We start from the raw sequence: 27,850 nt of genomic DNA on the forward strand, positions 1-27,850 counted from the left end.
AGAGTTTGCTGAGGTGGGCGGGAGCAAGAGCGCTTCCACTGCTGGCCAATCGCATTTCGCCAGGACCGGGACCGAGGGGTGGAGTCAGGAATCGGGGGAAAGTGATTGACTGAGGAGATCGTCTGCTCCGCGAATGGGGAGGCCCAGCAGGGGAAAGGGTGGGGCCTGGCAGCGACAGCGCTTCGGAGGACACCGCCGAGTGCAGAGGTGGCGGAGTAACGGCGGCGAGGAGCCATGGCTGCTGTGGTGGCGGCGGCGGCAGTGCGGGCCCGGATCCTGCAGGCGAGTGCGGGTGGTGCCGAGGGATTTCGAAGCTAGACATTGGATCCTTTCTGTCCACCCTGAACGCCAATCTCGGTGGGACTGGCCTCTTGGCGTAGCCACCTTTTGAGCGACCCCGCAGTAAACTCCTGACCCTGTCCTCCCCACCCCTGGCTCCGTTCCTCCCTCGCCTCAGATTCGGCCCAGGGCCATCAAACCTTGGCCCCGTGCCTGTGTGCAGCTGCGCCACCCTTCCCCTGGTCCCGGCCCTGCTTCTCCCTGCCTTCACTCTTGTGCCCTCTCACCTCTCGATCCACCCACCAGGCCTGCGCCAGACACTTCTCTCCCAAGAAACTTCTATCTCTGGTCACCTGCTTTCCCTTGTCACTAATGGGGAGGTTCCCCCCTTCCTCCACCATACGTCCACGTCCTGCATTAGAAGTAAGGCAAGAAGGGAGAGGGGCGAGGGTCACTGAGTGAACTTTGGATTTTTTGTTAAAAGTGTACACTAAGTTTTAACCGAAGCTAACCATTTACTGAGCTATCTTCCCCACAAGGCTGTGTGTTCCACAGGCTGTGGACTGCGCCACCTCTCTTGCCAGGACTTTCAGCAGAACTTTGCTTCAGCAAAGTTATAGTTTTCACATTCAGTGAATAGGAAGGACACAGAGCTATCCACGTACATTCAAGGGACTGAAACTCTTAAAACAGCATGGTAAATGTAGGAGTCAAGGAAGACAAGAAGTACGTTCCCCAAAGTCAGTTCAAAGAGTGCCCACACCCCACACTGCCCATCGGCTCCACACGTGGCAAGTGGATCCTCTCTGAAGCCAGCCTCCGACGAGATGGCAGAGGTTCAGGCCTGCACCTGGTGATTGCTGGCTCTGTTCTTAGCTTCTCCACTGCTGTTCACAGCCCACCGGGACTTATAATATGAGCAAGAACTATGGCAGACAAGATTCTCAAACTTACTGGAAACATTGCCTTTGTGACCTGTTGCATCTAGTCTGGGAACTTCCTCTGTATAGCCGGGGTTCTAGGTGTTTACCAGACTTCACTGAAAGGTAAGGAGCTGTGGTAGTGTAGTGGTTATGCATTGGGCTGTGATCCACATGGTTGATAGTTTGAAACCACTGGTAAGTCTCAGAAACCCACAGCAAGGGGTCACTAGGAGTCAGTATTTGACTCAATGGCAGTGAGAGTAAATTCTAGATTCTTGACAGGCAGCAAGGTTCATATTTAAGTTTGATCTTTAACATGACACTGGGAAATGAGCTTAGAGGGGTGTGTGTCCGACGGTGTAGTTCATATGGCTTGCTGGGGTAATTGTTTCACTAGTAGCTTTTCTTAGTAGAAGTTCTTGGAGGAGAAACAGTTCCCACCATGTATTTTCCAGTACAAATCTTTTACAGGAATTGGCTTTTTCTCCTTGACCCCTCATCATCACTGTGAATTACTGAGAGCCTTAATCTGACAGTATTATCCTTCTCATCAAGAAGATTCTTATTTCCAAATACTTTATTGCAGAAACAGACACTATTGTCTGATTTGTTTGAAGAAGCTTATGAACCAACTTGGAAAAGAACAGAAATAATCTTCTGGAACCGGATGCTGCTAGCTATAGCATGAAACTGATAAAGAATAGTCTAGCGCTGGCAGCTTTGTATATTAAGAGGACTATGAAAATTAAGGAGCCCTGGCAGTGCTATGGTTTAGATGTTAGGTTGGCAGTTCAAACCACAGCCATTGTTTGGGAGACAGATGCAGCTGTCTGCCTGTTCCTGTAAAAATTTAGTCTCGGAAACCCTACGGATCAGTTCTACTTTGTCCTTTAAGGGGTTGCTTTGAATAGTAATCACCCACTCAGTGACAGTGGGTTTGGGTTTTGATTTTATAAAGGAGAGGAGAAATCATGTTTTCAGTTCTCAAGAGAATTCAATTTATCTTCTTTGTTAAGGTGGCTGGTGATATTTATCTGCAACCTCTGCTTCAGGAGATATTCTCACTCCCACTTAGAGATTACAAAACCAGTCTTTCAAAAAATTAAGTGATTTCCTTCAGTGAGATTGGTGGAAAGAACATAGTTTCATCCTGACACTGAGAAATGTCGCTGTACTGGCTCAGCTCTGCCACTCTCCAGGGAGTAAGGATTAGAATCAAATATATTAAGTAAGGTGCCTGTCACTTACGATCACTCAAGGTCAATCAACTTGGTACTTAGCTGAGAACTCGGGACTTAAAACTTGGTATCTCTTCCTACATCAGGCACTTTCTCAGGCTTTGGGATAAGAGAGATAAAATACTCACTGAAAGCTCCATTACAAAACTCATTGCCATTGAATTGATTCTGACTCATGGTGATGCTGTAGGACAGGGTAGAACTGCCCCCTGTGTTTTCCTGAGACTAACTCTTTATAGGAGTAGAAAACCTCATCTTTCTCCTCCCATGATGTAGCTATGGTTTTGAACTACTGACCTTGCAGTTATCAGCCCAATACATAATACACTACACCACCAAGGCTCCTGAAAGCTCCCTTAGTGTAATATAATAAGTGCAAAATGATAACTCTGCTGAGGGTGCAGTGGAAACATTGAGACAGAGCTCCAAACTCAACTAAAACAGTTCTGGAAAAGCTTCCAAAAGGGGTTGGCCCTGGAACTGACTTGTAGGCCAGTAGCCAAGGAGAGAAGGGAGTTCCTGATTAAGGAACTAGCAGCTATGAAATAAGCAGTACACACCGAGAGAGCAAAAAATTTGGTGCAGTTGAGCATAGGTTAGTTTCCTCAACAACATTGCTAGTGCTAGAATTTCTTGGGAAATGAAGAAAAGATAGGCAATCCAGCCTGTCAAAGACTATTCATTTGGTTATGGGTTACACCAGCTATAATACCTTCTATGCCCCCTTGACCACAGGAAGTAGTGTGTGAGTGAAGAAAGAAAGCCAAGTGGCTTAGAATGCTCCAGTGAGCTGTTGGGGGTATTCCTGGTCTCATTTCTTTTTCTTTTTTTATTGTGCACTAGGTGAAAGTTTACAGAGCAAATGTGTGTCCCATTTGATCGTTGGTACATAAAGGGTTCTGTGACATTGGCTCCCAAGAGTGTTCTGCACCCTCCTTATTTGATCAGTGCATTTTCTGCCCTATAAGAGAGGGAAGCCAAGTTAAGATTAAGAGATTGCTTGATGAGGACTCACTCTTCACTGGGCAAACTATTAATGAATGTTTACACCAGGAACCATGCCAAGGGCTGAGGACACCATGGTTTATGGTCAAAGGGGAGAGAGCTGGATAATTAAACAAGCTATTATTCCTCATTGTGGTGTGAACACTAAGAGGAATTCAGGGTGGTGTATGAACTCTACTGTGTCAGACTTGAGGTTGCGACTTCCTGGGAAAGGGATGGCCAAACGGGGACCTAAAGGATTAGGAGTGAGCCAAGCAAGGAGCATGAAATAAATTCCAAGCCGAAGGAGCGGCATGTTGCAAAGCAGGGAGAGCACAGAGCGTGTGCTGACTGGCTGGAGTGTAGAGTGCAGCCAAGTACAAACTAAACTATCAACTGGAGAAGTAAAGATGGGGCTTGGAAACAAGATGAGGTTGCTCTGTATCCTACGAGTAGTGGGGGACTATGGCAGGTATTAAGCAGGAGGGTGGCTTAATCAGATTTCTGTTTTAGCTATGGGTAGACACTAGAATCAGTAGATTAAAAATGAAAGGTTGGGAGTCCTTTTAGGAAGTCTCGGGTGAGAAACAGTGAGGGGATGGACGGGTGTGATGATGAGAGCCAGACAGAAGGGGGAATAGACTCAAATATGTCTTGGAGGACAGACTGCCAGGACTTGTGTGCTTTGTGGTGGAGAAAGAGGAAGAGTTGCGGTAAAATCCAGGTTTTTGTGGGGGCAACTCGGTGAATAGTGGCCCTGTTCATGAAAGGCCTACAAGTTGATGAGAGGAAGATGATATGTGAGGTTTGGTTGGGTATATATATATATATATATATATATATATATATATATATATATATATATATATATATATATATATATGGAACATCCAAGAAGAGATGTGGTGAAGGCAATTTGTTACATGGACATTCGTGAAGAGAGATTCCAGCTAAGAACTGCATCATCAGGAGCATCATTTAGACCTAGATAATTAAGTCCTAAGAGTAGAAAATCACTTAGGGATAGTATATGGAATGTAAGCAAAAGGTGGTCTGGAATGGAGCCGTGAAGAGTTGGGCAATTAGTGGCCCTGTAGACAGATGAGCCAGCAAAGAGGCTGAGACAACGTGGCCACCAGTGGGAGAGATACTGGACAACACAGAAGACAAGTGAAAAGGCGGGGTTCAGAAATGAGCGGGTGATTACTCACGTCACCTCTGTGGAGAGGACAGGTCCAAGGAGGGCTGGGAAGCATCCATGGAAGTCATTACTGTGCGTTCCTGGAGGTTCAGTTGATTGCAGAGTGAGTGGGAGATGAAATAAAGATAATTGGTACAGAGAACTCTTTCAAGAAGCTTAGCTGTTGGTGAAGGAGAGTCATGGGAACAAAGGTTTGGGGAAGAGAGGGTTATGTATTTTCTGTGCATATATTGCTAATAATAGAACTGTTGAATAGGGAGAAGTTTAAGGAACAAGAAAGAGCAGTTGCCTTTAAATAAAGGTCAACGACCTCTGCATTCAGGCTACAGATACTTATTGTGTACCTCTGTGTTCCGTCACTTTTCCCTTGTTAGAAAGAGGAGGGGGAGAGAAAAGAATGGGCATAGGACAGGCCAGTTGAGTAGGTTTGCTAGTGGGAAGTTGAGAGTTCTCATCTGGTGGTTTCTGTTTTCTCTGACTAGGGGGAAAATGGTCAGTTCCTAAGAATGAGAGGAAGTAACAGAGTTGAAAGTTTTAAGAAAACTGATAGTTTTGAAAGAGCAAAGAAAGAAAATGGTATCTACAATAATAATGCAGTGATAGTGTATTAACATTCAGTAGGTATAACCATCAGGTATGCTAACTTCTTTCTGTATGTGGTGAGCTTGATCAGGGCAACTCTGGAAGGTAGGGGAACAGATAGATGCAAGGCCTACCCTCATAGAAGTTAGTCTTGGTGTCTAGCTGGGAAGTAACCAGACTGTTAGCACACAGAGCAACTGCTGGGGGAAGTATAGGCTGCTATGGGAATACCAAAAAAGGGCCACTTAACCTGGCCAGGGTGGGGGCCAGTCAGGCAATATAGCCATCCTGTGGAACTTTCTTTTTCAGTATGTATTGATTGACCACCACTGTGTACTCCAAGTTCTGTGTACTGGGAACATGGCTGAAAATACGACACCGTGGGCTCCAGGAAAGAGTTAACGACTTGCCATAGTTTTACGGGCGATGGGGGAGGTAGCAGAGTAGACATCTGTTGGGATTGTCTGTTGACCCACTGGCCTGGCACCTCTTCCTGAGGACAGAGCTGGAGGCACAACCACCTGCTTGTACTTCATGCAACACTGATTAGCACAGTCTGCCTTCAGGCAAGCAGCGTTCTCTTGTAACTCAGTTCTGAGTATTTCGGATTCTCAGGCACTTGGTTGCTACCCAAGGGACTGGTAGCCGAGTGTACCACAGGCCCTGATGCGCTACTTCCAAAAATTAAAACTCAGCCATTGGAAACCACATAAAGCACAGTTATACTCTGACACACATAGGTTTGCCACGAGGCAGAATCGACGTGACTAGTTTTGAGTGTTTCACTTTGATTTTAAAAAAACACTCGCTGCCATCGCGTCAATTCTGATTCATGGAGAACCTGTAGGACTGGGTAGAACTATCCCTGTGGGTTTCTGAGACTGTAATTATATGATACTAGAAAGCCTCATCTTTTCTCTGTGCAGCTGCTGGTGGTTTCGAACTGTTGATCTCATGGATAACTCATGGTTAGCTCAACTTGTAAGCCACTACCCAAGCAGGGCTCCTAATCACTTTGAATATTTGAATAGCCTTGAATATTTCTAAAATGTCCTTCTATAACAAACGTACAAGTTATTTTTAGAGTGTTCAAACTATTTCAATGTTACATTTAGTGTTACATAGTGTAACATTTTAGTGTTATAAAATTATATTTAAAAGTTACCTTATCTACTCCCTCACAACAAGAACACTTTGTTCTAATAATTTGGCATTCTATGATGCTCACCTTTCAGACACAATCGTTGAAGACAAAATGGGTGAATAAGCAAATGTGATGAAGAAAGCTGATGGTGCTGGGCTATCTAAAGATATAGCATCTGGGGTCTTAAAGGCTTGAAGATAAACAAGCAGCCATCTAGCTGAGCAGCAACAAAGCCCACTTTGGAAGAAGCACACCAGCCTGTGGGATCATGAGGTGTCGGTGGGATAAATTATCAGACATCTAAGACCCAGCACAAAGTCATAACAATGTGAATGGGGTGGGGGGGATAGGGATGAGGAGTGGAGATTCAAAGCCCATCTGTAGATAATTGGACATCCCCTCACATAAGGGTCACAAGGAAGAGATGACCCAGTCAGGGTGCAGTATAGCACCAATGAAACATAAAACTTTGCTCTAGTTCTTTAATGCTTCCCCCCCTCCCTACTATCATGACCTCAGTTCTACCTTACAAATCAAATTAGACCAGAGCGTGCACACTGCTTCAGATAAGAACCCACAACACAGGGAATCCAGGATAGATAAACCCCTCAGAGTCAACAATGAGAATAAAGATACCAGGAAGATAAGGGGAAGGTAGGGTGAGAAAGAGGGAATCAACAACAAGGATCAACATATAACCTCCTCACAGTGGGGCGAAAAGCAGAAAAGCGGGTGAAGGGGGACAGAGGATGACGTAAGATATGAAAATAATCATCTATAATTTATCAAGGGTTCATGAGGGAGGGAAAAAAGGAGGGGGGAAAATGAACTCATACCAAGGGCTCAAGTAGAAAGAAAATGCTTTGAAAATGATGGCAACATGTGTACAAATGTGCTTGACACAATGGATGAATGTATAGATTGTGATAAGAGATGTAAGAGCTCCCAATAAAAGTATTTAATAATTAAAAAATGCTATCTTATCATAACTAACTTTCCATGCCATTTACTAACCATAACCTATCAAGTATTACCTGTAGGATATGTATATTACTTACAGGATATATTGTTTTCCTTAAGGTATATGTACTATTTTAACAGCTTTATTAAAATACAATTGGCATAAAATGAATCGTGCATAAATTAAAAATGTACAATCTAATAAACTTTAATATATCCTTGAAAAGATCACAATCAAGTTGATGAACATATCCTTCATTCCCACCCTTCCACCCCTTCTCTACCATCTCCAGGCAATCACTGACTCACTTTCCAACACTATCAAGTAGGCTGCATTTTCTAGTTTTATGGAGATGGAATAAAAAAGTACAAGGGGGCTTGAGAACATTTGTGGAAAAATGGAATAGAAGTATAATGAAATTTTTCCAAGAAGTTTTTGAAGCCACCTCATACGTGCTGCTTTTGTGTTGGGCTTCTTTGACTTGGGATAATAATTCTAGGATTCATCTGTGTGGTTACATGTATCGTTAACTTCTGCCTAGTATTTCAGTATTTGGATATACCACAATTCATTTCCCCATTCACTCTTTCATTGGGGGGGGCATTTGGTTTGTTTCCAAGTTTTGGCCTATTACAAATAATATGAAAAACCAGATTCAAGGATTATATGGGCATATTGTACTTTAGATTAACGCTTGCTTATAGATTACCATATATGAGGATAAGTCAAAAAGCATTGCTTCTTAAATTCAGAGCACCCGGCTTACAGAAGGCTAAGGAAGACAGTGAAAGCCAAAACCCATTTGCAGAGTCCCCATGTGAATTAAGCCTCCATTGAATTCCCTCGGACTATTGACTCAGGCATGTGACTTTGCAGTAATTGAGACATCGAGTTGGTCTGACTGGAGACCCTGTGGGTTTCTCAGATGGAATCTTTGAAGGAGTGGGTAGCCTCCTCTTTCACTTTCAGTGTAGCTGGTAGGTTTAAGCTACTGATCTTGTGCTTGGCAGCCCAGCAGGATGCCACCAGGTCTCTTATCACATGTCTAGTTAGGTTTAAATTCTCTATCTTACCATGTTGTCCCTTTCAACCTTTTTTCAGGTCTAGTTTTTTATTATTTTGGTTTCTTTTGGATTGAGGTTTTTCTGTTATTTATTTTTTTGTTGTTGGAATTTTCTTTTTTTGGTATAATTTTTCTTTCTATGAAATCCAAGATAGGTAAATCTATAGAGGTAGTAACTAGATTAAAAGTTTATTTGAGTTATGGCAGAGACAGAGGGGAAATAGATACCTGATAATGTGTATAAGAATGAAGAAAATTTTTAAAAAAGAAAATGTTCTAAAATTGATTGTGGTAATGAGTGTGTATATTTAAATAATATCTAAATTTGATAATCTCCACCCCCATACTTTGTCTATTTATGTACACATGACCTGGAGACTGGCAGGCTAAGTTCCTCTTATTAATCAATCAGGCTTTTTCCCCAGGCCACTCCAGAAGCAGCTGTTCTCTTCTCAGCTGTAGCATATCATTCTTTACACCCATGACAAGTAACAGTAACCAAAATAGCCATGTTAGGAATTAGATTATTTTATCATCATAACAGTGCACCTGCTCCTTCTTTGAGAGTAGCCCTTAATCCCACCCACCCTACAACCTTGATCTTGCCCTTTTAGACTTCCTTTTGTTCCCAAAATTCAAAGATCACTTAAAGGGAACATCATTTGACTCCTTCAAGGATGCCCAAACTGCCCTTTTGTTGAGGTACACATCAAAGAGTACAGAATTCTTTGGGGAAGGGTTAGAAAGTTGGACACACTGCTTTCAGACATGTTTAGACGCAGATGGAGGATATGTCGAGTAACAATAGCTTCATGTTTTGGTATTTTAGTTTAATAAAGTTTAGATTATTTTGTAGCAATACTTTTTCATTTGCCTTATTTCAAACCTATTGTGTTTGATACCATGCTAAATGTTTTCATAGTTAAATTTTTAAATCAGGACTATCTTAGAAATGAAGGAGTCTTCCTTCAATGCAAGAACACGTTGTTCTAATAACCTGACATTCCATGATGCTCACCTTCCCGACACAATCGCTGAAGACAAAATGGGTGCATAAGCAAATGTGGTAAAGAAAACTGATGGGGCCCAGCTACCAAAAGATATAGCATCTTGGATCTTAAAGACTTGAAGTTAAGCAATCAGCCATCTAGCTCAGAAAGCAACAAAGTCCACACAGAAGAAGCACACCAGCCTGTGTGTGTAACCATGAAGTATGTATGGGATCAGGCATCAAAGACCCAGAACAAAAAAAATCATACCAATGTGAATGAAGTGGTGTGCAGAGTGGGAACCCAAAGCCCAACTGTAGACAATTGGACATCCCCTTATAGAAGGGTCACAAGGAAGAGACGAGCCAGTCAGGGTGCAGTATAGCACCAATGAAACATCCAACTTTCCTCTAGTTCTTTAAGTCTTCCTCCCCCCAACTATCATGACCCCAATTCTACTTTACAAATCTGGCTAGACCACAGTATGTACATGGGTACAGATAAGAGCTTGAAATTCAGGGAATCCAGGACAGATAAACCCCTCAGGACCAATAATGAGAGTAGCAGTACCAGGAGGGGGAGGGGGAGGTGGGAGAAGAGAGGGGGAACCTATCACAATGATCTACCTATAACCCTCTCCCAGGGGGACAGACACAGAAAAGTGGGTGAAGGGAGACATTGGTCAGTGTAAGACATGAAAAATTAATTTATAAATATCTAGGGTCATGAGGGGGGTGAGGGAGGGGGAAAAATGAGGAGCCGATACCAAGGGATCAGGTAGAAAATGCTTTGAAAATGATGATGGCAACAAATGTCAAAATGTGCTTGACACAATGGATAGATGGATGTATTGTGATAAGAGCTGTACGAGCCCCCAATAAAATGATTTTTTAAAGAAATTAAGGCGTCCTGATGATGTATTTGACTGTACGTTAGGCTAACAGCAAGGCTAACAGTTTGAACCTCCCTGCCACTCTGGAAGGAAATTGAGACCGGCCGCTCCTGTAAAAGGTTTACAGTCCCAAAAACTCTAGGCAATTCTACTCTGCCCTCTAGGGTGACTATCAGTCAGAGTCAATTTAAGGGCCCTGGGTTACCCTAGAAATTGAGGCCCTTGTCGCTGTGGTTTAAGGAACGTGGCTGGTGCAAGTGGTTTATAGTTGGGTGCTCACCCACTCAGTATCTTGACAGAAGAAAAGGCCTGATCAAGGGTAATGTAACCAAGAGGAATTGCTGAAACCCTGGTGGGGACTGAGCATGATAGTGGGACAGGAGGGAAGTCAAAGGAAATAGAGGAAAAAGCTGGGAGGTCTAGATAAAAACATGTACATATGCAAATATATTTATATATGAGGATGGGGAAATAGATCTATGTACATATATTTATAGGTTTAGTATTAAGGTAGCAGAAAGACATTGGACTTCCACTCAAGTACTCCTTCAATGCAAGAATATTTTGTTCTATTAAATTGGCATTCTATGATGGCTCACCTTCCTGACACCACCGCTGAAGACAAAGTGGGTGAATAAGCAAATGTGGTGAAGAAAGCTGATGGTGCCCAGCTATCAAAAGAGATAGCACCTCGGGTCTTAAAAGCTTAAGGATAAACAAGTGGCCATCTAGCTCAGAAGCAACAAAGCCCACATGGAAGAAGCACACCACCCTGTGTGATCACAAGGTGCTGAAGGGATCAGTTATCAGGCATCAAAGAACAAAAAATCATATCATTGTGTGCTCACCTCCACGATACAATCACTGAAGACAAATTGGTGCATAAGCAAATGTGGCGAAGAAAGCTGATGGTGCCTGGCTAGCAAAAGATATAGTGTCGGGGGGAGCAGGGAGGGAAGGGAAAAAAAAGGAGGACCTGATGCAAAGGGCATAAGTGGAGAGCAAATGCTTTGAGAATGATTGGGGCAGGGAATGTATGGATGTGCTTTTACAATTGATGTATGTATATGTGTGGATTGTGATAAGAGTTGTATGAGTCCCTAATAAAATGTAAAAAAAAAAAAGAAAAAAATGATTAGGGCAAAGAATGTACAGATGTGCTTTATACAATTGATGTATGTATATGTATAAGAGTTGTATGAGCCCCTAATAAAATGTTTAAAAAAAAAATATAGCGTCTGGGGTCTTAAAGGCTTGAAGGTAAACAAGCGGCTATCTGGCTCAGAAGCAGTAAAGCCCACATGGAAGAAGCACACCAACCTGTGTGATCACGAGGTGCCGAAGGGATCAGTTAGTTATCAGGCATCAAAGAACAAAATATCCTATCATTGTGTGCTCACCTCCCTGATATGACCGCTGAAGACAAATGGGTGTATAAGCAAATGTGGCAAGAAAGCTGATGGTACCCGGCTATCAAAATATATAGCGTCTGGGGTCTTAAAGGCTTGAAGGTAAGCAGCCATATAACTCAGAAGCAACAAAGCCCACATGGAAGAAGCAAACCAGCCTGTGCAATCACAAGGTGTCGAAGGGATCAGGTATCAGGCATCATCAGAACAAAAAATCATATCATAGTGAATGAGGGGAGGAGTGCGGAGTGGAAACCCAGAGCCCATTTGTAGGCCACTGGACATCTCCTTACAGAAGGGTCTTGGGGAGAAGACGAGCCAGTCAGGGTGTGATGTAGCAACAATGAAAAATACAACTTTCCTCTAGTTCCTAAATGCTTCCTCCCCACCCCACCCCACTGTCATGATCTGAACCCTACCTTGCAAGTCTAGCTAGACCAGAGGATGTACACTGGTACAGATAGGAACTGGAAACACAGGGAATCCAGGGCAGATGATCCCTTGAGGACCAGTGGTGATACTGGGAGGGCCAAGGGAGGGTGGGTTGGAAAGGGGAACCGATTTCAAGGGTCTACATGTGAACTCCTCCATGGGGGACAGACAACAAGAAAAGTGGGTGAAGGGAGACGTGGGACAGAGCAAGATATGACAAAATAATTATAAATTATCAAGGGTTCATGAGTGAGAAGGGAGTGGGGAGGGAGGGGAAAAATGAGAACCTGATGCTAGGGGCTTAAGTGGAGAGCAAATGTTTTGAGCATGATGAGGGCAATGAATGTGCAAATGTGCTTTACACAATTGATATGTATGGATTGTGATAAGAGTTGTATGAGCCTCTAATAAAATGATTTTTTAAAGGTCTGATGAATTACATCCATGGAGGCTATGTTGTAAGTTGCTGCCAAGTTGATTCCATCAACGTCAACCCCATGTTTGCAGAGCACAAGTGACCTACAAGTCTTCAAGGCTCTGACCTTTCAGCAGCAGATTGCCAGGCCCACCTTTTAAAGAAACATCCCTGGGTAGATCGGAGCTACAACTTCTCAATTAGTGGCAGGAGCTTAAGCATTTGTGTCAGCCAAGAAAACTCTGAAACAATTTTCTTTTATTTTTTAGTCATTTTATCTGGGGCTCATCCATGCATCCATCCATTGTGTCAAGCACATTTATACATTTGTTGCCATCCTTTCTCCCTGAGCCCTTGGTATCAGGCTGGAACAGTTTTCTATCAGATGGCGTCACTGTGAGTCAGGGGCCAACTGAATGGCGTCGAACCCTAAGCACTCTGGGTTATCGTTCTCGCTAAAACTAGTGTCCTTAAAAGGAAGCCCCAGTCCTTAGTCTAATGTTAAGTCTTTAGTAGTCATTCATTCAGTTTTTAACAATGTTATTATGTTCTCATTTATCAAAATAATCATTCTTTTACTTCATAGATTTCTTCCAAGGTTCAGTCCACCTGGTACCCATCCTCTTCCTTCTCCTCTTCTTCAGTGGTGAGTTTATTAGGCTTAAAACTAAAAGTTGGTTTCTACGAAGGAACCACCAGGAAGTTTTCTTCTTCTTGTAAAATATTTTCCTTCTGAACTAAGATTACTGTGTCAAAAAGTGCAAAGCGTTATCATGGCTTCTACAGGTGTTGTTGGAGTTGTTTTTATAGACTGACTGTAAACCTTTTACAGAACCAAAAATCTGTTAAATAAGAATTGAGGCTTAAAATCCTTTCTGTTTGGAAGTATGTACACACTAACACGGTGTTTTTAGTCTTTTTACCATTTGAAACTTTATTGGATGCAAACTACTCAGAAAAAACATACATAGATAGAAACTTTTTTTATATAAGTCTTTTGATCATAAAGGTAATACCTGCCCCCTGGAAATGTAACAGAAAATCATCTGGGCCAAAAAGTCGTAGGAGCTGATCATTGTTAACACAAAGTATGATGCTCTTTCAATATAAACATCACAGTGAAGTGTGCTTATTTATTGATAGTAATTCAGTTCCATTGTGTGATTAGCAGGGATTTCTGATTCTCAGAAACATCACCATATTGATCTCATCTCGATACACACTATAGACAAATATGGGTGGCGTCCTGGTGGTGTAGTAGTTCCACATTAGGCTGTGATCTTCCATGGTCAGCAGTTCAAAACCACCAGGCAGCTCTGTGGAAGAAAGACTGGGCTTTCTACTCCCATAAAGTTACAGTCTAAGAAACCCACAGGGCAGGGTTTCTATGAGTCAACATTGATTCGATGGCACTGAGTGATTATTGGGGAAGTGTTGGACTGCTAACCACAAGGCCAGTGGTTCAAACTCACCATCTACTCTGTAGAAGACACATGAGGCTACCTGCTTTTGTAAAATTGTATAGCCTCAGAAGCCCTGACTATGGTTGGAGTCAACTAATAGCAGTGTTCTTTCTGGAGTTATAGACAATATATTGTGTATCCCTTTTCTAGTAACAACATTTCTATCAAGAGCAGAAGATCCCTCTCTATACAGGGAAAAGGAGAAGCAAAATAGTAAACCAGTGCCAAGTGTTCTGTCTTGTTTTCCAGTCAGCTGTGAAACTCTTCATCGATGGGAAGTTTGTGGACTCCAAAAGTGACAAATGGATTGACATCCACAACCCAGTAAGCATAGCTTTGGGAGTTAAATTGACTAGCTGAGAATTCTGGGGTCACAGTGGGAAAGTGGGAGGCTGGAGGGCCTCTCATGAAGTAGGTCGTCCTGCCTCTGTCGTGGAGAATGTGGGGCAGGAACAAAGTACCCTGTGCTGCTTCTTCTTATCAGGCCACCAACGAGGTCATTGGTCGGGTTCCTCAGGCCACCAAGGCTGAAATGGACGCAGCCGTTGCTTCTTGCAAACGTGCTTTTCCCGCATGGGCAGACACTTCCGTGTTAAGCCGTCAGCAGGTCCTGCTTCGCTATCAGCAACTCATTAAAGAAAACTTGGTAAGAAAATGGAATAGCATAATGTTCCCAGTTGGTGCTTAGGGGATACTTGCTACTCCCACAGCAGCCCCTTCCGTTGCCTTTCCCTGATGCTGTCGTGCAGACAGACGTACACCGCAGAGAGAGGATGTGCATTACGCCCTTCCCAGGAAGGACTGCTTCTCCCCAGCTTTTGTACTTCTTTGGCTACTTGAGAACTAAAAGGAGGCACATCTTTACGCCAGTTTCTATGTGTGTTTTCCCTGCAGAAAGAAATCGCCAGGCTAATCACATTGGAACAAGGGAAGACCCTAGCTGATGCCGAAGGAGATGTGTTTCGAGGCCTACGTAAGCTGGGAGTCACGCGAGGGTGGTTTAGGGAAGGAACAAAGCAATGTGGGAGGCAAAGAGCTCACAATGGGAGGTCGCTTCTTCCGCAATGGGGCTCTTTCTATCCCTTATCAGACCTGGTTTAATTCTTGTGGGGGGGAAATGACAGCACTTCTCAGATACTGGTGCTTGATTTAGGTGTCATTCTCTATTTAACTTCAGTGATCTGCTTGTAGGTATATTCATTTCACTGTCTTTTTCCCATTTAGAAAATTGCATTTTGTACAGCCTCTTCACAGAGAAGTGCAAGTCAGTGTTTCTATCTTCTGTCAGTGACCTGAGCCATTCCCTGTCTGAAGGGGTAGGTAGGGCCTGGCATAGCTAAGTAGCATGTCGTGTGGAGAGCCAGTGACCTGTCTTCTTATTCTCTGTTCCAGAGGTGGTTGAGCATGCGTGTAGTGTGACGTCCCTCTTGCTGGGAGAGACCATGCCATCCATCACCAAAGACATGGACCTTTTCTCGTACCGTCTGCCCCTGGGGGTGTGTGCAGGCATTGCTCCGTTCAACTTTCCTGCCATGATTCCTCTCTGGATGTTTCCGATGGCTATGGTGTGTGGAAATACCTTCCTAATGAAGCCATCTGAGCGAGTTCCCGGGGCAGCGATGCTTCTTGCTAAATTGCTCCAGGACTCTGGTGCCCCTGATGGAACTCTGAATATCATCCATGGACAGCATGATGGTAACGACCTTCCTGCATGCGGCTGTTCCTATGGCTACCAGGGAATCAAGGTGTTGCGTGGGGATGAGAGCGGTGTAGGTGAAGAAACCTGTAGAGACAGGGATTTACTAATAGCAACTCTATACATCAATTAAGTGTCCAGAAATATGGATTAGGGCTGGACAGACATGACTAAGGAAAACGTTTTCACATAAATATTGAGAGAATTCGTGAGACTATTTATTACTAAGAATTCGTATAGACCTGAGACTTAGAAACAACAACTACTGCCATAGAGTTGACTCCGACTCCCAGGGACCCTGTAAGATAGGGTGGAACTGTCCCTGTGGGTTTGCTAGACTGCAGATCCATGCATGGCTGGTGGTTTCAAACTGCCAGCTTCGCTGTTAACAACCTGCACGAAACCCACTACACACCACCAGGGCCCAAGAGAAACTTAAACAAAACAACAACAAACTACCATATATACTCAAGTATAAGCCATCCCGAATATCAGCCTAGGCACCGAAATTTACCACAAAAACTGCATTAAAAATGTGCTGGAAAACTGGCTCATACAAGAGTATATACGGTACACTAAACTCACTGCGATTAAGTCATTGCTGACTCATAGTGACCCCTGTGGGTTTCTGAGACTAACTGTTTAGGGAAGTAGAAAGCCCAGTCTTTCCTTGAAGCTGCTGGTGATTTCAGACTACCAACCACACAGATCGCAGCCCAATGTGTAACCACTATGCCAGCAGGACTCCTAAAGACCTTCTAATCCATAGCATAGTATCTAATACTTAAACGGGGCGCCTATGTTTCAGGCACTGTTCCTTGTGCCCCTCGTCTAGTATCTCATGTCAGCTTTACACCAACTCCTGGATGCAAGAACTGTTACCTTCACGCTGAACATCTGAGAGCCCTGGGTACAATTGAGAAAACGATCACAGTCTCACAGGACAAAAAGATCGAAGTACTGAAAGGCTGCTGTTTTAGAGGAAAATAAGGGTGATAGTCTGAAAACTTAATGTATAAAAGGGCTTCAAACGATTGTGGAAAAGTGGAATTAAAAAATAATGAAACTTCTGGACTAGCCAAGAAGAAGAAAAACCAAGAGGGAAGGGCCAGATAAATTTACAATGTGAAGAACTTAAGAGAAGCAAACAGGGAGAGAGCCCCAAATGAGAATCCAAGGTAGAAATAAAAGTGGGGATTTCTCTAGTCCCTGGCCATGAGGAGAGGGATTGCCCATGGCCTGTAGTCATTTGTTCCTTTGTGGTGATCTTTTCTTTTCTTCTTAAAGCCGTGAATTTTATTTGTGATCATCCGGACATCAAAGCAATCAGCTTTGTGGGGTCCAACCAGGCAGGAGAGTACATCTTCGAGAGAGGGTCAAGACATGGCAAGAGAGTTCAAGCCAATATGGTGACTTATTTCTTTTTCTCTTATCTCTCTGATTCGTGTTAAAATTGCCTAGAAATAACCCTTCACTAGAGGAGCCACTCATCCCACCCTAAGACTGGTGTTTCTTAATTACCATTTCATCCTGAATGTCTCCCCATGAACTTAGTTATATTCTAATAAGACATTTTAGTCACCTGCACATGTACAACCATGTTCTAAAAATAATTTTTCAGGAGATCTGTCTTCTGTGTTAACTTTGTCGATAGCTTCTGGCATTTTCGCTGTTGGCATCTCTCTGTTTGCATTGCTCTTCATGTGACTGGAAACTGTTTGCATTGCTCTTCATGTGACTGGAAACTCCAGCCAGCCCCAGATTCCTCCCTAATTCAGGAGGGGCATTCTTCTTGCCTCTGAGAGATGCAGTATCTAGCCTATCTATCAGTTAGGCTAAATGTGATTGGGGCTCTTTTTGACGGGGAGAGAATAGAGTTTTGATCAAAGTAAGCACATTATCAGCTGGCACAGTGATGACACCATAATCTGGAAACGCACTCAGTGCTGCCAGGACTTCGGCTGTGTCAACGATGAGAATCAATCTCTCTGTCCTCAAACAACAGAAGAGGCATTCTCATAGCTCAATTGTATTGGGTTAAGGAAGACTCACATGTCCTATATACTCGTGGACAAGCCGAGTTATTCAGCAAATTTTTAAATGCAATTTTTGTGGTAAAATTAGGTGCCTTGGCTGATATTCAGGTCGACTTATACTCGCGTATATACGGTACTCTCTGTCCTTTAGGGAGCCAAGAACCATGGAGTAGTCATGCCAGATGCCAACAAGGAAAATACCCTGAACCAGCTGGTTGGAGCAGCATTTGGGGCTGCTGGTCAGCGCTGCATGGCTCTTTCAACAGCGATCCTGGTTGGAGAAGCCAAGAAGTGGCTGCCAGAACTAGTGGAGCGAGCCAAGAATCTGAGAGTCAATGCAGGTAATCAACCGTCTGCCTAGTGCCTTTAGATTTTGCATCTGTGACACTTAACCCTTGATTTTAGCACTTCCTAGCCAGAGGAATCAATCATGTGTTCTTCCCATTACTTCTCTTTATACTGTACTCTTCATTTGGAGTCATCTTTTTGTTAGTACTCATATTTTTGTTAATAAGGACTTTTAATGCCTTGTTGTTTTGCAGGGGACCAGCCTGGGGCTGACCTTGGCCCTCTGATTACTCCCCAGGCCAAAGAGCGAGTCTGTAATCTGATTGACAGTGGTACCAAGGAAGGAGCGTCCATCCTTCTTGATGGACGAAAAATTAAAGTCAAAGGCTATGAAAATGGCAACTTTGTTGGGCCAACTATCATCTCAAATGTCAAGGTGAACAAACAGATAATCATCTCATTATCAACTTTTGATTATAGGCAGTCCCTGGATTATAACATCTGATTTAGGAACAGCTCTTATTTGCCCTTTAATGTTATATAAATTTCCCCTCACTTTCACATGATTGTACCAACCCCTGATCACTCTTCATCATCATCCCCTTCTCTGGCTGCATATTTCTTGTGCCAAACCCACCCCACCCACTGCTGTCAAGTTGATTCCAACTCATATGAAGGGCAGAGTAGAATGGTTCCTTAGACTTTCTGAGATAATCAATCTTTACAGGACTGGACAGCTTTCTCTTTCTCCTAAGGAATGGATGGCTGGTGGGTTCCTACCACCGACCTTATAGTTACCAGCCTAATATTTAGACCACCAATGTAAAGCGACCCTATCAGACGGTGTAGAACTGCCCCGATAGGTTTCCGAGGCTGTACCTGTGAGAGTAGACAGCCGCATTTTTCTCCTGGTTTAGACCACAGAGCTCCTTTTTTCTAGGTTAGAACTGTCTGTCCCTGTTTAGACTGACCTGCAATTCAAAAGGAATTAGAAGATAATGGTGTTTTGCCATGAACTTTTTGAAGTTCCCCTCATTTAGCAATTTCAGTGTCTCCATCAATATGTCAACCAGTTAGGATTTTTTGGATTGCCCACTCTACCTGAAACTTTACTGACATATTCACCAGAAAATGATGAAATAATAATAATTGAGCTGTCGAATTTTATTTATAAAAAATATGAAAGCCTTGAGAAGGTAAAATTTATAATTAAATTGGTGTTTGGGAGAGGCTTTTGGGTGTTCTTGTTTTTTTAAATTCATGTATCCTCACTAACCTATTGAGTAATAGAAGGGTCGAGTATTAGTAGAAATTATGAATCTTCCAACACAGAGCCAGAGAGGAAAAAAAGTAAGCCCAGCTCACTCACTGTGGTAATGTAAGATTTTTTGAATGTTTGTGATATCAGAGTATGAATGTACAGGTTCGTTTGAGAGAGAAAGGGGTGAATGAGAATGAAGGGTGGATGTTACAGAAAACTTCGCAGAGAGCTTCTTTAAGCAGAAAGTTTCTCATGATAGGTCTAGTGTTATATTGATGTATAAAAGTTAATTTTCATGAGCAATTTGTATAAAAACAAGTTGTATAGTTGTTAGAGCTAGTGATGGGTCATGAGTCCTAAAAACAGTGCTTGAAGGAAGGGAGGGGTGGAGTGAATAGGAAACTGATGGGGCACTGTTTGTGTAACTGGACACTTGGAAGTAGAACACAGGGAACTTTTTTAATAGGTGGTTTAAGAGGAAAAGATATTGCTAACATAAGTACTGTCCATGTCAAAGGTGGGGTAATAAGTGCAAGTAATAAATAAGCATAGAATCTTAGAGACTGACTTCTTTTCTGGATACATCATGCTTGGCAGCCAAACATGACCTGTTACAAAGAGGAAATTTTTGGTCCAGTTCTTGTGGTGCTGGAAACAGACACATTGGATGAAGCCATCAAGATTGTCAATGACAACCCTTACGGAAATGGAACCGCCATCTTCACCACCAATGGAGCCACTGCTCGGAAATATTCCCATTTGGTGGATGTCGGACAGGTTCGTAAACAGAATTTTGGGAGATTCTTATAGATACTTCTGTTTCCTCTCTGGGTGACAGGAAACGATCATCAGTCACTGCAACTTGTTTAAAGATCGCCCTTCTCATACCCCACAATGCCCCTTTGCTTCCTTGTAAAAGTTCCGGGGGTGCAAGGGGGGCATTGAATTAACCTCTCTGATGCCTTTTGCTTCTGAATGGAGGGTCCCTTCACTTGGGCTCTTCCTTGGTAGCTGACGTGGATTGTGCTTTTAGGTGGGTGTGAATGTCCCCATTCCAGTGCCTTTGCCAATGTTCTCATTCACCGGCTCTCGGTCGTCCTTCCGAGGAGACACCAATTTCTATGGCAAACAGGTAACTTTCCGTTTAAAATTATTTCTCTCTGTTAAACTTTCTGGAACATATTCAGGAGTAAGGATTCCTCAAAGAAAGGCCTGCTAGCAGCTTCTGGGAGATCGTACTTAGTTCAGCAATGGTGTCAGTAGGTCCCCTAGAAAAGATTGAAAAGTTCACGAGATTTTGCCAAAGTTGTTTCTTCCTGACTAACTCAATGAAACATAGATTTGGTGAAAGAACCTGGAAAAGTCTAAGCTTTTGGGTGTGCCCTTTCCTCTCCCTGTGTCCTTGCCGTGCACCTCCCTGGTCTCATCTAACGCCCAGTCGTCTGGCAGATTTCAGTGTCAAGAATAGACTCCTCCCCCAAATCATCTCTGCCTCAATGCTTGGGTTGCATATGTTCCCATGTGCTCCCATTGCACTATAATCGTTTCTTGATTACCAAAAAAAAAATGTAGTGAGCACTTTTTTTGTACCAGGTACAGAGTACAACACTGAGCAAGAAAGACAAGGCATACCTGAAACTAAATTATTGGGATTCAAATCACAGCTTCACTAGTAAATTGCCTTGTGACCTGGGGGGAGTTATGTATCTTCTCTGTTGGTCAAGTTTCTTCACATATAAAATGAAGATAACAATAATAGCTCTCTATCTTACGGTTTTCTGACCAATAGTACACTACATCCTTCAGCAGGTGCACGTGTCTTAAAGTAGGATGAGCCTGGCATGCTCAAACAGCAGAAATGGGCTGGAGCACAGTGAGGGAGGGAGGGAGGGAGGGGGAGAACAACAGGAGATGTTAGAGAGGTAGACGGGCCAAGTCATGTGGGGCTCTTTAAGCCACGTTAAAAAGACCTCCATACTGATCATTTTTATATTTTATATACTTGCCTGTAGTACGTGGCACAAAACAAGTGCCCAAACATTTGTTGAAGAAATGAAATAGCCCTAGTTCTTTAGAGTCCCATGGACAGTAGTCATTTTAAAACCTTCCTTAATTAATCAAATGTCTTCAATATAGGCTTACCCTTCTATAGGTAAGCACAGGGGATATGACAGTCCAGCTGTTAAGAAGTCAACCCTGTGGCTGATTTGATTGGATCATCCGCCCATTATAGATTTTGTAGAATTGATTAGTTTAATACTGGGAACTGTATTTTCGGGGGGGGGGGAATACAGAGTAAAACTGTTGCATGAAACAGTTTTTCCTTCCATTTTTAAATTGGTTTAAATTGGTCTGGTAGGTGAGGATTCGTGGAAGAAAGGATTGACTGTATACAGTTGAAGTCTCAAATCATTAGATAATTAAATTGATATTTTGCATTCTAGAAAGAGCACAAGAAGGAATGGTTCTGAAATAATAGAATATAAAGGGCAGTTGTATCATATATCTTATGTCAAAAGTATAACAATTTCATCAAACAAGCATCTTAAAAATATGTATACTGTATTTTGCCTAAGTAAGCATTGTCTGGTATTTCAAATGCCAGCAGAGTCACCCGAAGTGAGTACTTCTCCAGATAGATGACACATTAAAAATAAAAAATTGACTATATCTGTAGGAAGAAACCATAGAGAAGCTCAATATCAGCAGCTAAAACCAGGCCTCGGGCTGATTCTGGAACAGACCACAAATTGCTCATAGACAAGTTCAGGTTGAAGCTGTAGAAAATTAAAACAAACCTAAGAGAACCAAAACACAACCTTGAGTCTATCCCACCTGAATTTTGAGGCCATATCAAGAACAGACTGCTGCATTGAGCACTAATAACAGAAGACCTGATGGAGAAAGCAAAGGGTCATTAAAATGACAGGAAAGGAAGAAAGGATCCAAGTGGATGTCAGAAGAGACTGACACTCGCTCTTGATCACAGAGGAGCTGCGACAAACAGAAGAATTATGAAGTCAAAGAGCTTGACAGAACAGGGCAACTCCAGAAGACAGAGTAAAATATTATAAAGAAATGTGCAAATGCCTGAAGTTATAAAACCAAAATGAAAGAACACACTCGGCATATCTTACACTGAAAAAATTCTAGAAAAAAAATTCAAGCCTTGAGTTGCAATAGTAAAAAATTCTGTGGATAAAATATTGAATGATGTAGGAAGTATCAAAAGAAGATGGACAGAATACAGAATCACTGTACCAAAAAGAATGAGTTGATTTTCCCCCATTTCAGGAGGTAGCATATGAGCAAGAACAAATGGTGCTGAAAGAAAGAGTTCAAACTGCATTAAAAGCACAAGCCAAAAAAACAAAGCTCCAGGAATTGATGAACTACCGATTGAAATATTTCAACAAGCTGATGAAGTACTGGAAGCACTCACTCGTCTATACCCGTTACTTTGCCAACTAATGGGAAGACAGCATTTCTGTACCCACATTAAAGAAAGGTGACTCAACAGAATGCTCGAGTTAGAGAACAATTTCGTTAATACCACATGCAAGTAAAATTTTACTGAAGATCATCCAACAACAATCACAGCAGTATATTGGCAGGGAGCTGCCAGAGATTTAGGCAGAGATTCAGAAAAGGACATGGAACAAGGGCTATCACTACTGATGTTGGATGGATCTTGGCTCAAAACAGAGAGTACCAGAAAGTGCACTTGCTTTTTATTGACTAGGCCCAGGCATTCAACTGTGTGGACCGTAACAAACTATGGATAGCCTTGAGAAGAATGGGAATTCCGGAACTTGTACTTGGATCAGGAGGCAGTTGTACAAACAAAACAAGGGAATACTGTCTGGTTTAAAGGCAAGAAAGGCATGTGTCAGGATTGTGTCCTCTCACCACACTTATCCAGTTTGAATGCTGGGCAAATAATCAGAGAAACTGGGTTATATGAGGAAAAATGCAGCTTCAGGATGGAAGGAAGGTTTATTCACAACCTGCGATGTGCAGATGACATAACTTAGCTTGCTGAAAGTAAGGAGGACTTAAGCACTTACTGATGAAGATCAAGGATTTCATCCTTCAGCAATCTGGACCAATAGGCAACATGATAAATAAAGATAAGTTTAAAATTGTCAAGGATTTTGTGTTGCTTGGATTCACAATCAATGCTCATGAAAGCAGCAGTCAAAAGATCAACGAATGCCCAGCACTGAGTAAATTTAAGTGTTGGAAAAGAAGGTTAAGAGGGGATGAGAGGTAAGGAGGGCAGGAGGATTTAGAGAGAAAACAATGAATGGGGGAAGGGGAAGGGAGCACTAGAACTGATTGTAGTGATGTATATACAACTTTTAAAAGCGGTTTAACTATGGAAGTTATGTGATATGTGAATATTATATTAAAAAAAGGAAAGCAAAGTTACTTTATAGACCAGGGTGTGCCTCACCCAAGGTGTGGTATTTTCAGCTGCCTGACATTGACATCGGACATTGTTAAGTTATGGCAAAATAATAATAATTTATAAATTATCAAGGGTTCATGAGGGAGGAGGGCCAGGGAGGGAGGGGAAAAAATAAGGAGCTAATACCAAGGGCTCAAGCACAAAGCAAATGTTTTGAGAATGATGATGGCAACAAATGTACAAATGTGTTTGACACAATGGATGTATGTATGGATTGTGATAAGGGCAATAAAATGATTTTAAACAAAACAAAAATCAATTAAAAATGGGGGTGGGGGAGTTGGTCATTGAATTAAAGAAGACCAAGAAAAATAAATGCGTTTGAATTTATGGTGCTGGCGAAGATTATTGAAAGTACCATGGACTGCCAAAGGAACAAACAAAACCTGTCTTGACCAAATTATAGCCTTAGAGGCAAGGGTGGCAAGACTTCATTTCAAGTACTTTGTACATGTTGTCAGGAGAGACCAGTACGTAGAAAAGGACATCATGCTTGGGAAAGAGAAAGAAAAAGTAAGGCCCTTGACAAGATGGATTGACCCGTGACTGCAACAACGGGCTGAAACCTAAGGACCACTACGAGGCTGGCGAAGGACCTAGCGATGTGTTGCTCTGTGGTACATGGGTCACTGTGCGTCGAAACCTACTCAACGGCTCCTCACAACAACAAGCATAGGTCAGAGGATTTTTGCAAACCACACAATTCACCTCGTTATTTTCCTGTGAATGCTGTGCATTATATGCAAAAATACAGTATGTATGTACACACACATAGATACCTGTGTATACCCATTGCCATCTAGTTAATTCCAACTCATAACAATAACAACCCAAAAGAACAGAGAGGAACTGCTTGGTAGCGTTTCCAAGGCTATACTTTTTACAGAAACAGGCTGCCACGTGTTTCTTCTTCTGAGTGACTGGTGGGTTCAAACCAGTGACCTTTGGATTCCTAGCTGAGTGCTCTCAGCATTCATCACGCTCGCACAGCCATGATTGCTTTTGACTCACATGTCATAGGTGATATAGAAGTTACTGTATAATAGCAAGCATTTTACTTTGGACTTATTTGAAGGATATTTTGATTTTTCCAATTTACTATAGAATTAGAGGTGATTATCATTGACCATTTCATTTCAAAAGGTCTAATGTTTCATTCTTTTATTCCATTTTCATGGGAAGAAATGGAAAACTGACATTTGTTAGGCAGGATTTTTAAAAATCATTTTATTGGGGGCTCATACAACTCTTATCACAATCCATATATACATCCATGGCCTCAAGCACATTTGTACATATGTTTAGGCAGCATTTTTAATGCATGTCTCTCTTACTCCTCACAACAATGCTGTCACAGAGGAGGCCCAAGGTTACACTGCACTCAATAAGGGTTGTAGGTTTGGTTTGAACCAAATCTATTGACTTTAGAGCGCATGACATTGAGCTCTAAGGACAGAATGACCTGCAAGTTCACCAGATTACATTGTTTAATTTTTATTTTTCAAAGTTCTTGGCTTAGAAGTTTTAATTCAACATAACTAGATATCATAATAATGATAGTTAAAATTTAACTCTTTACTGTGTGCTAGTATTATGCTAAGATTTTTTTATGTGGATTATCTCAAGAACAGTATGTTGAATTTTGGTTGCCCCCCAAGAAATGTAGACAAGTGCTCTTGTTTTTGCTTTGTTCCCTCTAGGGCATCCAGTTCTACACTCAGCTGAAGACCATCACTTCTCAGTGGAAAGAAGAAGATGCCACTCTTTCCTCACCTGCCGTGGTCATGCCTACCATGGGCCGTTAGACACAAGCTCCATCCAGGCTCAGTCCGTCCTGAGTAATCTCCCTTTATTCTCTGCCAACTTCATTTGCCAACTTTGTCCAAATAATTAACTGTAGCCTGGGATTGAAATCCCTTATCACTAAAACCTTTCTCAGGACCATTAGTCAATGAAAAGTTGTGATAGGGAGACATCTAGTATAACTTTAAAACCAGTTTTTTACTCACTCTTCCTACTTCTGTTTTGAGGTAACTGTAACTGTGAAATGCTTATTTGGAATGAGAGCTTGAGTTCTATTTTCTAAAGTGTGTTCCTGAAAGTTGGTGTGTTTAAGGGTCTTCTAATTCTAATAATTAGAAGAGAAGTTCTTGGATGGAGATACTGGATAGAAACCATTCAGCCTTTGGTTGGTTCTCAAACACAGCCTGACATAAATGCTGGTGGGGGAAACCCTGCGGCCAAGTTTTCCTGAGCCTCCACTTTATCCCACACTAGGCAAAATGCACTTCTTTTCCCAAAGGCGTGGCAACTGCTCTCTTCTTCTCTGCTGAAGGCCACATTGCTTTCCTAGTGATTCATAACCACTATTTCGTTCTATCATTGCCAGTGTTCTTGCACCTGAATATCACTACTTCTCAAGGATACCTCAGTATGCATTGGATAAAGCAACTTTTTTGTTCTGTGTGCCAAGGGTTAAGCTTCAGAATTTGTTCCTGCAATCATTAGTTAATGCTTCTGCCATCAATTAAGACTTTAAAGATGAGGGGGGAAAGCGTTTCAGAAAACTTCTATCAACAGTTACTATAGGCCCAGAAATCAAGGGGGTGTTGTAACTGTGAAAAATGGATTAAGACTCTTGCCTTGAGCAAGATTAGCCTGATATTTCTTGCCTTACTAGAATTGTATATGTTCTTCATTTCTCTAGCTTGCATTTCTCATTAGTGATACTTTTTAAGGAAAGAGCACTTAAATTCGAGTAGTTGGTGTACTGGACAGAATAGATTATTTTTGCTCTACCATCCCCACTGAACCCTGACTTTCTGATATGCTATTCACCCGGTGGACTAGTGGCTGCTGGCCCTGAGAGAGGACTCACTGCCCGGTGCTCAGCCAGAAGGAATAGGGCGGTGGTTATCTGCTTCCTCAGTCGTCACTTGGAGAGTGCTAACCTACTCCATGGGGCTTATTCAGTGAGTTGTGGATGGTGAGAAACTTTCAAAATATTTGTGCAATCTATAGACTTTTAACAGAATTGTTCATCATTAAAGGTGACTGAATTTTAATAAAATTCACTTAAGACCCAGTGAGGCAATAGGCATTTATCTTTTGAAAACAGACTGCCTTGGTTTTTTTCCCAGTGAGCCCTGGGAGCACAGTAGTCAAAACACCCTGCTGCTAACCAAACATCACAGATGTCAACTCGCCTGCCACAAAGACATGGCAGTCTGCTTTCATAAAGAGGTACTCACTTGGAAACCTTTAGAGCAGTTCTCATCTGCCCCATAGCCTTGCTATGAGTCGGCATCAACTCAACAGCAGGGGTATTGGTTTTAGCTCCTTCACAGCTTGCACCTGGTAGTGATACTTAATCCAGTCCAACAGCTGTCAACTGGGTTGAATAGGTCATATTGTCTAAATTCCAAATGGAATTAAATATATTCACAGCGGCTCCTATATTTTCCTTACATCTAAGGGAAATCACTTTTTAAAAATTTTAATTTGAATTATATTGCTCTCATTGGAAGAATTTTTTTACTCACTTGACCAGCTACTTGCTGCTCAGAAGAGTTTCTTGTTTAGTAATGAAGAAAAAAATCTGTATACCTAAAACATTGCTACTAGTGGCTTATAAACTTAATTTCTTATAAACTTCATTTTCTTTTTGTTCTGATATGACCTCATTTCTCAGATAATATGCTGTGTGAATTATGAATTTTAAAATTACAAATAAAAATCTCCTAGAGAAAAATACCTGATTTGTTTCTTAATGGTGCTATATTTCCTTATAATGACTTTGTCCTCTATTTACTCTGACTCCCCATCTCTACCCAAAGCCAAGAGTTGTTAGGTCTTAAAACTAAAGAACAAAAAAACTCTAAAGAACCATGAATATGACAAAGTAGAAAAGTGTTTGCCATATTCTTATACAGTTTGTCTAGGCTTCTTATTTCAGAAGGCAATCTAAGCTTCCCATCCTAAAGAGGTACAAAAAGCACTTGCATGAAGTATACCCAGTGATATGCCTTTCTTTATTATGGATATTACTTTAAATCTCCATAAATCACACCGTCCTGATCAGTTCACTTTCCCTTGGAGCCTCTTGGCCAGTAAAGGAAAGGTA

The 27,850-nt window shown here is 42.1% G+C and overlaps 2 protein-coding genes across 2 annotated transcripts in view; one reads left to right on the forward strand and one right to left on the reverse strand.

Annotated features, from left to right (window-relative positions):
* The first annotated feature begins 149 nt into the window (after positions 1–149).
* ALDH6A1 (aldehyde dehydrogenase 6 family member A1) lies at positions 150–27,457 on the forward strand. The gene is made up of 12 exons (XM_075530832.1): positions 150–282; positions 13,099–13,158; positions 14,225–14,299; positions 14,460–14,621; positions 14,870–14,948; positions 15,368–15,670; positions 16,959–17,080; positions 17,859–18,048; positions 18,250–18,431; positions 19,854–20,033; positions 20,290–20,388; positions 25,428–27,457. Exons 1-12 carry the CDS (start codon positions 235–237, stop codon positions 25,530–25,532), a joined length of 1,605 nt encoding a protein of 534 aa, XP_075386947.1. The 5' UTR covers positions 150–234; the 3' UTR covers positions 25,533–27,457.
* The window catches only part of BBOF1 (basal body orientation factor 1), a 60,459-nt gene continuing 51,886 nt past the window's right edge, over positions 19,278–27,850 (reverse strand). The window contains exon 12 of the mRNA XM_075530833.1: positions 19,278–20,524. Within this exon, the coding sequence (XP_075386948.1) occupies positions 20,513–20,524 (12 nt within the window). The 3' untranslated portion in view covers positions 19,278–20,512. The remainder of the gene's footprint in view (positions 20,525–27,850) is intronic.

Source organism: Tenrec ecaudatus, chromosome 14 (assembly GCF_050624435.1).
Source record: "Tenrec ecaudatus isolate mTenEca1 chromosome 14, mTenEca1.hap1, whole genome shotgun sequence".
Taxonomy (NCBI): Eukaryota; Metazoa; Chordata; class Mammalia; order Afrosoricida; family Tenrecidae; genus Tenrec; species Tenrec ecaudatus.

What these genes read in the sequence shown, in the direction of transcription:
- ALDH6A1 (XM_075530832.1), top strand. Translation starts at nt 235, where the DNA reads ATGGCTGCTGTGGTGGCGGCGGCGGCAGTGCGGGCCCGGATCCTGCAG. An exon ending in GGATTGACATCCACAACCCA is followed by an intron (nt 14,300 to 14,459) that starts GTAAGCATAGCT and finishes TCTTCTTATCAG; the next exon opens with GCCACCAACGAGGTCATTGG. An exon ending in AGAGAGTTCAAGCCAATATG is followed by an intron (nt 17,081 to 17,858) that starts GTGACTTATTTC and finishes TCTGTCCTTTAG; the next exon opens with GGAGCCAAGAACCATGGAGT.